This window comes from Bubalus kerabau, chromosome 3, assembly GCF_029407905.1.
Source record: "Bubalus kerabau isolate K-KA32 ecotype Philippines breed swamp buffalo chromosome 3, PCC_UOA_SB_1v2, whole genome shotgun sequence".
Taxonomy (NCBI): Eukaryota; Metazoa; Chordata; class Mammalia; order Artiodactyla; family Bovidae; genus Bubalus; species Bubalus kerabau.
In genome coordinates, this window is record NC_073626.1 from 125,605,185 (window position 1) to 125,617,475 (window position 12,291).

At 37.1% G+C, this 12,291-nt stretch overlaps 1 protein-coding gene across 10 annotated transcripts in view; it reads left to right on the forward strand.

The window, feature by feature from the left end:
• PTPN4 (protein tyrosine phosphatase non-receptor type 4) overlaps positions 1 to 12,291 on the forward strand; it is a 197,038-nt gene that overhangs the window by 164,408 nt on the left and 20,339 nt on the right. For all 10 annotated transcript variants that reach the window (XM_055572900.1, XM_055572901.1, XM_055572902.1 and 7 more), the window contains 6 exons: positions 466 to 622; positions 4,431 to 4,597; positions 5,464 to 5,554; positions 5,639 to 5,700; positions 7,827 to 7,973; positions 10,764 to 10,892. In XM_055572900.1, coding sequence (XP_055428875.1) covers positions 466 to 622; positions 4,431 to 4,597; positions 5,464 to 5,554; positions 5,639 to 5,700; positions 7,827 to 7,973; positions 10,764 to 10,892 — 753 coding nt within the window. The remainder of the gene's footprint in view (positions 1 to 465; positions 623 to 4,430; positions 4,598 to 5,463; positions 5,555 to 5,638; positions 5,701 to 7,826; positions 7,974 to 10,763; positions 10,893 to 12,291) is intronic.

Here is a 12,291-nt window from a genome sequence, read left to right on the forward strand (position 1 = left end):
AAAAAAGAATGTCTTTATAGGAAAGTGAGTTTTGTTTTTAATTTCTTATTGTTTGCACTGAGTTTTCATTGCTGCATGCAGGCTTTCTCTAGTTGCTGCAAGCAGGGGCTACTCTAGTTGTACATGGCCTTCTCATTTTGGTGGTGGTGGCTTCTCTGGTTGCGGAGCACAGGCTCTGGAGCACAGACTCATTAGTTGTGGTGTCCAGGCTTAGCTGCCCCATCTTCCTGGACCAGGGATTGAACCTGTGTCCCCTGCATTGGCAGATGAATTGTTCACCACTGGACCACCAGGGAGGTCTGAAAGTGAGTTTTCTATTTCTGTTTTTTTAATAGATGAGTGAATGGATAGATGATTTCAGTATGTAATTTTATTTCTCTTCTGGAGTCTATAAACGTAAATTGCTGTTCCTTACTTCCAGAAAGCTACATGTGAATTTGAAACCTTCTTTGCATCCCTTGACAGGCTGACCTGTGTGTCCCTCGATTGAATGAAGGGGACCAAGTGGTACTGATCAACGGTCGGGACATTGCAGAGCACACCCACGACCAGGTGGTCCTGCTGATCAAAGCGAGCTGTGAGAGACATTCTGGGGAGTTAGTCCTTCTAGTTCGACCTAACGGTGGGTACTCTATGATTTACTGCATGTTTTTAATAATTCCCTCATGTTTATTACTAGACACAACAGCTAGAGTGGACTTCTTAGAACTTGGTCACATCAGACTGACCTGTGGCTTCCATTCAGAGTGGTTGTTGTTTAGTCGCTAAGTCATGTCCTATTCTTTTGAGACCCCATGGACTGTAGCCCACCAGGCTCCTTTGTTCATGGGATTTTCTAGGCAAGAATATTGGAGTGGTTTGCCATTTCCTTTTCCAGGGGATCTTCCCAGCCCAGGGATCAAACCCACGTTTCCTGAATTGGTAGGTGGATTTTTTTTTACCACTGAGCCACCAGAGAAGTGTTCACATGTAGAGTCAAATGCAAATTCTCAGCCACCTTGCCTGCCCCTCTGCCTTCCTCACTCTCTTGTTGTCTGTGATGGCCTTCTTGATGGTCCTTCTGCTTAAAGCACTCCTCTTGATGTTTGTACAGTGTATACCTTCACATCGTTCAGGTCTCTGCTGAGATGTCAGCCTCAGGAAGTTCTCTCCAGACCACCATGACTGAAATTGCCTCTCTCACCCCCAAGGTGCTCAAGGAGTCCTAGGTACTCAGATATACTTGCTGTTCCACCTGTAGAAAACCAACAAGCTAGAGTTTAGTTTCCGTGACAACCTCAAGAATATCCTGCCATGTGGAGTGCTCAGTGGCACCTGAAGCAGTTCATTCCCCCTGTGGACAGTGTGAAATTATTAATTGACCTTAAAGTCCAGTGTGAAATTATTAATTGACCTTAAAGTCCATCTTCCTTCAATCCCAGCGTTTCTAGTGCTGTCTCTTTGTGCTATGCAATATGCAGACTAAACGTAATACAGAATAAGTTCAATCCCTCATCAGTGTTTTGCAGTGAGTTTTACTAGAAGCTGTCCTTTTTTTTTTTTTTTTTTCCCCAGTTATACAATCCCAGGTCCTTCAACCTGTGTTCATAATGGCATAGTTTCAAGTTTCCTCAACATTAATCATTCTCCTCTGAGAAAAAATTCTTAAGTGCCTGTACTATCTAGCGTTAGACATTTTCTTCTAGTTTTGTTCTGAACAGTTTATTGTTAATCATAGTTTTAGTCAGAAGAGTAATTATTGGTTAATGTCACATTGTTAGTTGCTGACTACATACCATAAGGAGCAAAATGTAATTAGAAATATCTACTCCCCTATACACCCATTTTGCCTCTTGGGTACGGACATTTTCATTTTATCTTCTCTACAGGCAGACCTTGGAGATATTGCAGTTTCAGTTCCAGACCATCACAATAAATATCACAGTAAATAAATAAAATACTACAGTAAAGCAAGTCACATATTTTTTTTATTTCTCAGTACATATAAAAGTTTTGTTTATACTATGCTGTAGTCTGTTAAGTATGTAATGTACATACCATAATTTAAAAATACTTTATTGCTAAAAATTGCTATCATCATCTGAACCTTCAGGGAGTCATAATCTTTTTTGAAATACTAAATCAAAGATCATTGATCATAGAGCACTATAACAAATATAATAAAAACAAGAAGTTTGAAATTTATTGGGAGAATTACAAAAATATGAGAGACACAAAGTAACAAATGCTGCTTGAAAAGTGATACCAATAGGCTTGCTCAACACAGAATTGCCATACACCTTCAATTTGTTAAAAAAAAAAAAAAAAAAATTAGCTTTCTAGGAAAATTTAGAAGACTTCAACAGAACGTTACATTTTTTACTTTTAAAGGAACTCATTTATTTAGATTGGATATTTTTAGGCATTTTCTGTCACATAAAGCAACTTAATTTTCATACTAAGAGTTGTCTCTGAATTTGATTTTTTTTTTTTTTCAATTTTTTCTTGATAACAGATCCTGGAGAACTTAATAATCATATTAGCTAATAATTTTAAAATGCTTTCCATAGACCTGGCTCTTTCGTACCTTCTCATTTAATGTTTACAGCCATCCAGTGAGATAAGTGAATTAGCATCATATTATAGTTGAAAACATTTATTCACCAAGACATTCATTACCTGCTTGCAAATTCATGACTAGTAAAGAGAGAGAATATGAACAAAAGTCTACATAATGGAAAAGGCATGGTCATTTTGCAATTCCAAGTTACCCCATTTATACTTTAGGAGAGGAACCCACCTGGTACCTACTTCTTTTGGCAAATATCTTTCTAATACTGTTTTATCATTAAAATCTGGACCAGGATTCACTTTCAGTGCAGGTGTCATGTCCATTAAAAAAAAATAATAATGTATAATCAAAATTTTAAATTACGTTTGTCAAAAGTATCAGAAAAGGACTTCCCTGGTGGTCTACTGGTTAAGAGTCTGCCTGCCAGTGCAGGGGCCATGGGTTGAATCCCTGGTCCGAAAGATTCCACATGCTGCAGAGCAACTAAGCCCATGTGCCACAGCCACTGAGCCTGCACTCTAGAGCCTGAGAGCTTAGAACTCATGCTCTGCAACAGGAGAAGCCACTGCAGTGAGAACCCTATGCACCACAACCAGAGAGAGCCCACAGGCATCAATGAAGACCCAGCACAGCCGTAATCAATTAATTAGTTAAAAATATCAGAATATAAGAGCTTGTTTTTCCTGGTCTTTTGCCCTTTAAATCTTATTTCTTCTTAGACAAAATGCATTTATATCTTTTTGTCTTTGCATTCTTCATTTCAGAAATCTGTTCTTCTCAAAAATGCATTTATATCTGAGCAGGAACAAAGCCTCTTAAAGGCAGGAGCTTGACTCCGTCCTTTAGAAGGTTCTGCCCTTCTTCAGCTCTGCTGCCCCCATGGGGGTCAGGATTCTGCAGGACCAAGGGTGCATGCAAGCCAGCACCTATGGCCTCTCCTTCCTTTCTAGACCACTTTTTTCAACTCTCAGTTCTCTGACCAAATAGCTCTGAGCCTGCTTCCTGGGTTTTTGTGGCCAGTTTTCTCAGGTCCGTTCTCCCAAGGGTTGGTGACAGGATATAGGCCAATAAGGTATCATAAGAAGCAGTTTCCACAGGAGTGTAGACTGAGCTTCTGTGTGGACTGAGATGTTGTTCATGGTATGTTTATAGGCCCCTGCATTACAGAGTGAAGCTGAGGGTGGAAAGAAGAGGAGGGCAGGCTGAGACTGGGCTAAGGATTACAGCCTAGAGTTTGGCTCCCCTCATTCCCATGACTATGAATTCTGGCCTAGAATTCTCCTTGGACATTTGGTTTCCTGGGACTTCCCAGTGGTCGAGTGGTTAGAACGCCACACTCCCAAGGCAGAAGAGGGCTTGATTTCCATCCCTGGTCAGGGAACTAGATCCCAAGTGCCTTACTTGTGCAGCCAAATAAAGAAATATATTAAAAAAAAAAAAAAAACAAAACTAGTCCTGTAAGTTGTTTAATAAATATGTCAAGAAACAACAATAGAACATATTTAGTGTAGCATTCTGTTCAGTTCATGTGTAACTCTTCCTGTCTACATGTGTGATGGATAGGTCTCTATTGGTGCTGTTGCCCAAGATTCTACAGATTAAGGACAGATATGTTCAGAGCAGATCTTCTTGACATTCCTCTTTTTCTTACTGTCTCTGCAAGTTGCAGACATTTTCAGCAATAATGGCCAAGAACCCTTCATTTCCCCAGAGGTACTTTTTCAACTCTACAACACTCTTGGCCCATATACAGTGACCCCAGACTCAGATCTGATGAGTGACAAATAAGTGAATATTTTTTTCACTTTAAATTAAATAATATCTGATAAATTCCTTTTGCCAATTCATTAAGGTTTCCATATTGGTTTTGTGTTTGTAGCTGTGTATGATGTAGTGGAAGAAAAGCTAGAAAATGAGCCAGACTTCCAGTACATTCCTGAGAAAGCCCCTCTCGACAGCATCCATCAGGATGACCACTCCCTGCGAGAGTCGATGATCCAGCTGGCTGAGGGCCTTATCACAGGAACAGTACTGACACAGTTTGATGTAAGTAACATGATATAGAAAAGGTGTTTGCCCATATTTTGTTATTAATTTCATGACTTCTTAACTGCCTAATCTAGTATCAGTTATAATGTATTAATAAAATATTATTGAGAAATATTGGCAAAAAGAGCTGTAAAGTGTAAAGTTTTAAAAATTACTCCCCAAGTTCTAGCTGTGGTTTCACTAATAGGTATCAGTTTAAAAGAGGGAGATAAGATTATATAGGTCTATGTCATCAAACAACATTTTTTTCTATAATTAAATAGCTGTGTTTATGAAAGGCTGCAGATGAAGATAGACTATTATAGACTTAAAAATCCTGAATTAAAGAATAGTTTTTGTGCCTTGTCATATTTAATCCTTCTCTAATTTTTTTCAACATAGTTAGCCATCATTAATATCTGTTGCTCTGGAGTATATGTCATAGATAAATGATGATAAAATATTTAGGGCATATCAGTTTTCCTTTTAAACACCTCTAAATGAATGCTACCTAAATGGGAAGAAAAATCTAACAAAGAGTGGGTATATATTAAAAAAGAAATAAAGGAGTACCTTCAAATATAAAATAAATGAAGTAAATATTTCCTATAGATTTGCTATTTAAAATTTCAGGTACTCTTTCTGTAAGCAAAATTGTTTTTACATGTTTTACCATTTTTCAAAATGTTTATAATTCATATTAGAAATTTTGCAGAATTCAGCTTTGCAAACCTGGTTCAATACTTTACTAACCTAAGATACATCATTGTATAGATGAGGTATTCCAATGTAAAAACCCATTTCTTGATAGCATAGAATCAAGTCTAAAAAAGTAAAAACTCTCAATGGCTTTCTGAACTTGTCTTGTACTTTCTTTTTTTTAGCAACTATATCGGAAAAAGCCTGGAATGACAATGTGTTGTGCCAAATTACCTCAGAACATTTCCAAAAATAGATACAGAGATATTTCGCCTTGTAAGTATCTATTCTCCTTGTGTGTTAAGTTTAATCTTCTTAACATAACTTTATTAAAATATTCTGTCTTTTAAATTTTTTCAGATGATGCTACACGGGTCATTTTAAAGGGTAATGAAGACTATATCAATGCAAATTATATAAATGTAAGTTTTTTTTTTAATTATACCTTTGTCATTTGGAATAAGAGGGGCTGATCTAAACTTTGAGGTTTATTCTAGAATCCATGATTAATGAGGATCAACTTTACTTTGTACCTCTGATGAGCACTTTTTTTAAAAGTTGATTTATTTCTTAATTGAAGGATAATTGCTTTACAGAATTTTGTTGTTTTCTATCAAACCTCAACATGAATCAGCTGCAAGTATTATACATATGTCCCCTCCCTCTCGAACCTCCCTCCCATCTCTCTCCCCATCATCCCTCTAGGTTGATACACAGCCCCTGTTTGAGATCCATGAGTCATACAGCAAGTTCCCATTGGCTATCTATTTTACATATGGTAATGTAAGTTTCCATGTTTCTCTCTCCATACATCTCACCCTCTTCTAGTCCACTCCCCGTGTCCATAAATCTGTTCTCTATATCTCTTTCTTCAGAAATAAATTAATCGGTACCATCTTTCTAGATTTCATATATATGTGTTAGTATACGATGTTTATCTTTCTGTCTCTGACTTAATTTCATGCTGTATAATAGACTGTAGGTTCATCCACTTCATTAGAACTGATTTGAATGTGATCCTTTTTATGGCTGAGTAATATTCCATTGTATATACGTACCACAGCTTCTTTGTCCATTCATCTGTCGATGGACATCTAGGTTGCTTCCATGTTCTAGCTATTGTAAATAGTGCTGCAGTGAATATTGGGGTACATGTGTCTTTTTCAGTTTTGGTTTCCTCAGGGTGTATGCCTAGGAGTGAGATCACTGGGTCACATGGTGGTTTTATTCCTAGAATTTTAAGGAATATCCATACCATCTTCCATTGTGGCTGTATCAATTTACATTCCCACCAACCGTGCAAGAGGGTTCCCTTTTCTCTGCACCCTCTCCAGCATTTATTATTTGTAGACTTTTTGATAATGACTGATGACAGAGTAATGACCTATAGCCTGCAAGGAACATTACTTATTACATGGTGTGTGCACTGAAGAACCTTTCAAAAATCCCCCAAATTCTGAATTCCAATGCATATATGAACCCGTAGTTTCTGATAAAGGCTACATATGTGTATATGGTATTATCAAATTTTCTGATATTTCAACCTAATAGGTAAGAAATGGTAATTTCTTACAGTTTGATTTGTACTTTCCTTTATGTGAATAATTTAAGTGCTTGTTGTTATTATTGTTCAAAGTGTTACAACAGTATGGTGAGTGAGGTGAAAGTCAAAGTCGCTCAGTCATGTCTGACTCTTTGCGACCCCATGGATTATATACAGTCCGTAAAACTTTCCAGGCCAGAAGACTGGAGTGGGTAGCCGTTCCCTTCTCCAGGGATGTTCCCAACCCAGAGATTGAACTCAGGTTTCCCATATTGGAGGCAGATTCTTTACCAGCTGAGACACCAGGGAAGCCCAGAAATAAACACATGCACCTTTTGAATTCAGTGTTTAAAATGTAATAGGATGATAGTTTATCTTCCCCAAATAGTTACAGTCTTAACTTCTGAAAATAATGAATTTAAAATACTTGCCAATCTTTTCATGTTATATATATATTATATATAATTAATATGCATATTACATAATATATAAACACATATGTAATATGAAAAATCTAAACTAAAGCAAATGGCAGAATTTTTGCTCCTCACAAAATTTACTAATAAGCTGTTTAGAGACTTTTTTTTTCTTTTCCATTTTAACTTAAAAGATATCGAATATATTCCCTGTGCTTTATAGTAGAACCTTGTTGTTTATTTTTATATATAGTGTTTGTTTCCTATAGAGAGAGAAATATTTTTTATTTCTATACCAAGTCCGTGCCTGTGAAACAGGATTCTCTATATAGATGCTTTTAATTTCATAAGAGTACTTTGGAAAATATTTAAATTTCTGTTTCCACTAATTGAAAGATAAGTATATATAGCTACTGCACATTGCCAAGAAACTTCTTCAAATAAAATAGTTGATAGAGATTTGTTTTACTGACTCTGCAATTTATTGAGATTAATTCAGTTATCATTTAATAGATGATTTTCCTATATTTGATCCTAAGAAAAAGTAATAATGCAAAGCGATTTTGGTTTTGTGTCTTTTTCTTTTTAGATGGAAATTCCTTCTTCTAGAATTATAAATCAGTACATTGCTTGTCAAGGGCCATTACCACACACTTGTACAGATTTTTGGCAGATGACTTGGGAACAAGGCTCCTCCATGGTTGTGATGTTGACCACACAGGTTGAACGTGGCAGAGTAAGTCATACTTGAATCTTACACATTGCTCAGACATTTTTCAAATTACATTACATCTATAGTTAAAATATTCATATTGATTTAATCTCTTTTGTAATCTTTAAACTTCCTTTCTTATGGTGTCATGATTAAAATCATCATGGTTAAATGCTTAAAACTGCAACTAACACATACTGTGTTAAAAGAAATGTGATGTTAGCCATTATTATTATTATTTAAATGGACTGATAAATGTTTGAATAAGTGATTTGTATTTATAATGTGTGAAGAAGTCATACAACTTAGCCATGAAATTACAATATCCCATTTAAAAATGGCCGAAGGATCTAAATAGATGATTCTCCAAAGAAGACATTCAAATGACCAATAAGATCATGAAAAGATACTCAGCATCATTAGTCGCCAAGGAAATGGAAGTGAAAGCTACAGTGAGATACTACTTCATAGCTAGTTGGATAGCTAAAGTAAATATGACAGAAAATAATCAATGTTGGTAATGATGTGGAGACAGTGGAACCTGCTGTCTTGCTGATGGATTTGGTAAATGATGCAACTACCTTGAAGACACCCTTCATTTCTTCAAGCGGCTAAACAGTGTGACTGCAGCTTAGCAATTTCACTCATAGAAATACCCGAGAGAATTAAATACATGTCCACACAAAAACTGGTGCACAGATGTTCACAGCAGCGTTATTCTCAGTAGCCCATAGGTAGAAAGAAGCGAAATGTACCAGATAAAATATGGTGTAGTCATACAGTTGAATATTATTTAGCAATAAGAAGGTATGAAAAGTGATACATGCTGCAACATGGATAAACCTAGAAAACATTATTCTAAGTAAACAAAGCCAGTCACCAAACACAACATATTTTATGGTTCAATTATATGTGATGTCCAAAGTAGGCCACAGGGGACAGAAAGTAGAGCAGTGGTTGCCCAGGTCTGGGACGGAAGGAGACAGGTGGATTAGAGGAGTTGCATGATTGTTACCGATGGATGTGGGCCTTCCTCTGGGAGTAATGAATGTGTTCTAAAAGTGATTGTGGTGAGGGTTACACAGCTCTGTGGATATTCTAAAAATGATAGAGTAGTGTGTTTTAAATGGCTGAATAGAATGTAACAGAATTGTATGTCATTAAATCTTATTTTTTTAATCCTAATTTATGAAAGTAAATGGATTGCATTTCCCATTTTAGTTGAAGAGTCTTTCATACTATTAAATCTAAGAAATATAACGATTAGTATACCATTTGGCACCCTCATAGTAATAATTACTTAAGGTTGGAAGCTTGTTGTAAACAAGATATCTGAAGTTTCGAAATATATCCAAACAGACTCTTATTACAAAGAGAAGAAATGACCAAAAAAAAATGTTGCTCGTTGACAGATCTCTGTGAAGGGTATATGTTCAGTTCAGTTCAGTCACTCAGACATGTCCGACTCTTTGTGACCTCATAGACTGCAGCAGGCCAGGCCTCTTCCAACTTGCGGAGATTACTCAAACTCATGTCCATTCAGTCAGTGATGCCATCCAACCATCTCATCCTCTGTCGTTCCCTTCTCCCACCTTCAATCTTTCCCAGCATCAGGGTCTTTTCCAATGAGCCAACTCTTCGCACTAGGTGGACAAAGTATTGGAGTTTCAGCTTCAACATCAGTCCTTCCAATGAATATTCAGGACTGATTTCCTTTAGGATTGACTGGTTGGATCTCCTTGCAGTCCAAGGGACTCTCAAGAGTCTTCTCCAACACCACAGTTCAAAAGCATCATTCTTCAGCGCTCAGCTTTCTTTATAGTCCAACTCTCACATCCATACATGACTACTTGACTAGATGGACCTTTGTTGGCAAAGTAATGTCTCTGCTTTTTAATATGCTGTCTAGGTTGGTCATAACTTTTCTCTCAAGGAGTAAGCGTCTTTTAATTTCATGGCTGCAGTCACCATCTGCAGTGATTTTGGAGCCCCCAAAAATAAAGTCTGCCACTGTTTCCGCTATTTCTCCATCTGTTTGCCATGAAGTGATGGGACCGGATGCCGTGATCTTAGTTTTCTGAATGTTGAGCTTTAAACCAACTTCTTCACGCTCCTCTTTCACTTTCATCAAGAGGCTCTTTAGTTCTTTTTCACTTTCTGCCATAAGGATGGTGCCATCTGCAAATCTGAGGTTATTGATATTTCTCCCTGCAATCTTGATTCCAGCTTGTGCTGCTTTCAGCCCAGCGTTTCTCATGATGGACTCTGCATGTAAGTTAAATAAACAGGATGACAATATACAGCCTTGACGTATTCCTTTTCCTATTTGGAACCAGTCTGTTGTTCTATGTCTAGTTCTAACTGTTGCTTCCTGACCTGCATACAGATTTCTTAAGAGGCAGGTCAGGTGGTCTGGTATTCCCATCTCTTTCAGAATTTTCCACAGTTTATTGTCATCCACACAATCAAAGGCTTTGGCATAGTCAATAAAGCAGAAATAGATGTTTTTCTGGAACTCCCTTGCTTTTTCGATGATCCAGTGAATGTTGGCAATTTGATCTCTGGTTCCTCTGCCTTTTCTAAAACCAGTTTGAACATCTGGAATTTCGCGGTTCACGTATTATTGAAGCCTGGCTTGGAGAATTTTTAGCATTACTTTACTAGCATGTGAGATGAGTGCAATTGAAGGGTATATGAGAATTCATTAAATTATTTTTGTTACATTTCTTTAAGCTTGAAAGTTCTTAAAAATTAAAATATTAAAAAAATTGGAGAACCTAAATTATGTCTATTTCTAAAATTTATTGATACCAGGTTAAGTGTCACCAGTATTGGCCGGAACCCACAGGAAGTTCATTCTATGGCTGCTACCAAGTCACCTGCCACTCAGAAGAGGGGAACACTGCATATGTCTTCAGGAAGATGACACTGTTCAACCAGGAGGTAGGGGAACGGGGGGCCTACTGGTTAGAGCCGTTATGTTCAAGGTAAAGGCTTTGAAAGATGAAAATGTTTTTAATCTTGAGTCCTAGTTATTAGGAAATACAAAAAATTATTGAACTATTTGCTTCATTAGGATACACTGGAATCTTATAAAATATGTTCTCTTAATATAATATTTCCAATTTCTGTAGCTAAGTATGAATGATCAGTAAAAAAATAATTGAGTAAATAATACTTATTACTATTAATATTTTCCCTATTCATAAAAATCGTACCAGGGTGTTAATTATACATCTCTTTCTCCAAGTAATATCAGTAAGGTATTGAAGTACATCTCCAATGGAAATGGAGATGGAAATGGAAATAACAACAGACAGCTATTAGATTATTCCCCCTTTTTAATGAGCATTCTTGCCTTGAGGACTCCATGAACAGTATGAAAAGGCAAAAAGGTATGATACTGAAAGATGAACTCACCAGGTTGGTAGGTGCCCATTATGCTACTAGAGAAGAGCATAGAAATAGCTCCAGAAGGAATGAAGAGACTGAGCCAAAGTGATAAAAACACCCAGTTGTGGGTGCATCTGGTGGTGAAGGTAAAGTCTGATGCTATAAAGAATAATACTGCATAGAAACCTAGAATGTTAGGTCCATGAATCAAAGTAAATTAAAAGTGGACAAAGTGGTCAAACTAGAGATGGCAAGAGTGAACATCGACATCTTAGGAATCAGTGAACTAAAATGGACTGGAATGGATGAATTAAATTCAGATGACCATTATATCTACTACCGTGGGGAAGAATCCCTTAGAAGAAATGAAGTCGCTCTCATAGTCAACAAAAGAGTACAAAACGCAGTACTTGGGTGCAGTCGCAAAAGCGACAGAATGATCTCTGTTCATTTCCAGGGCAAACCATTCAATTTGGCAAACCATCACAGTAACCCAAGTCTGTGCCCCAACCACTAATGCCGAGGAAACTGAGGTAAAATGGTTCTATGAAGACCTACAAGACCTTGTAGAACTAACACCAAAAAAAAGATGTCTTTTCATCATAGGGGATTGGACTGCAAAAGTAGGAAGTCAGGAGATACCTTGAGTAACAGGCAAGTTTGGCCTTGGAGTACAAAATGAATCAGGGCAAAGGCTAACAGAGTTTTGCCAAGAGAACGCACTGGTCATAGCAAACACCCTCTTCCAACAACACAAGAGATGGCTCTACATGCGGACATCACCAGATGGTCAATACCAGAATCAAATTGATGATATTCTTTGCAACCGAAGATGGAGAAGCTATATACAGTCAGCAAAAACAAGACCGGGAGCTGACTGTGGCTCAGATCATGAACACCTTATTGCAAATTTCAGACTTAAATTGAAAAAAGTAGGGAAACGACTGGA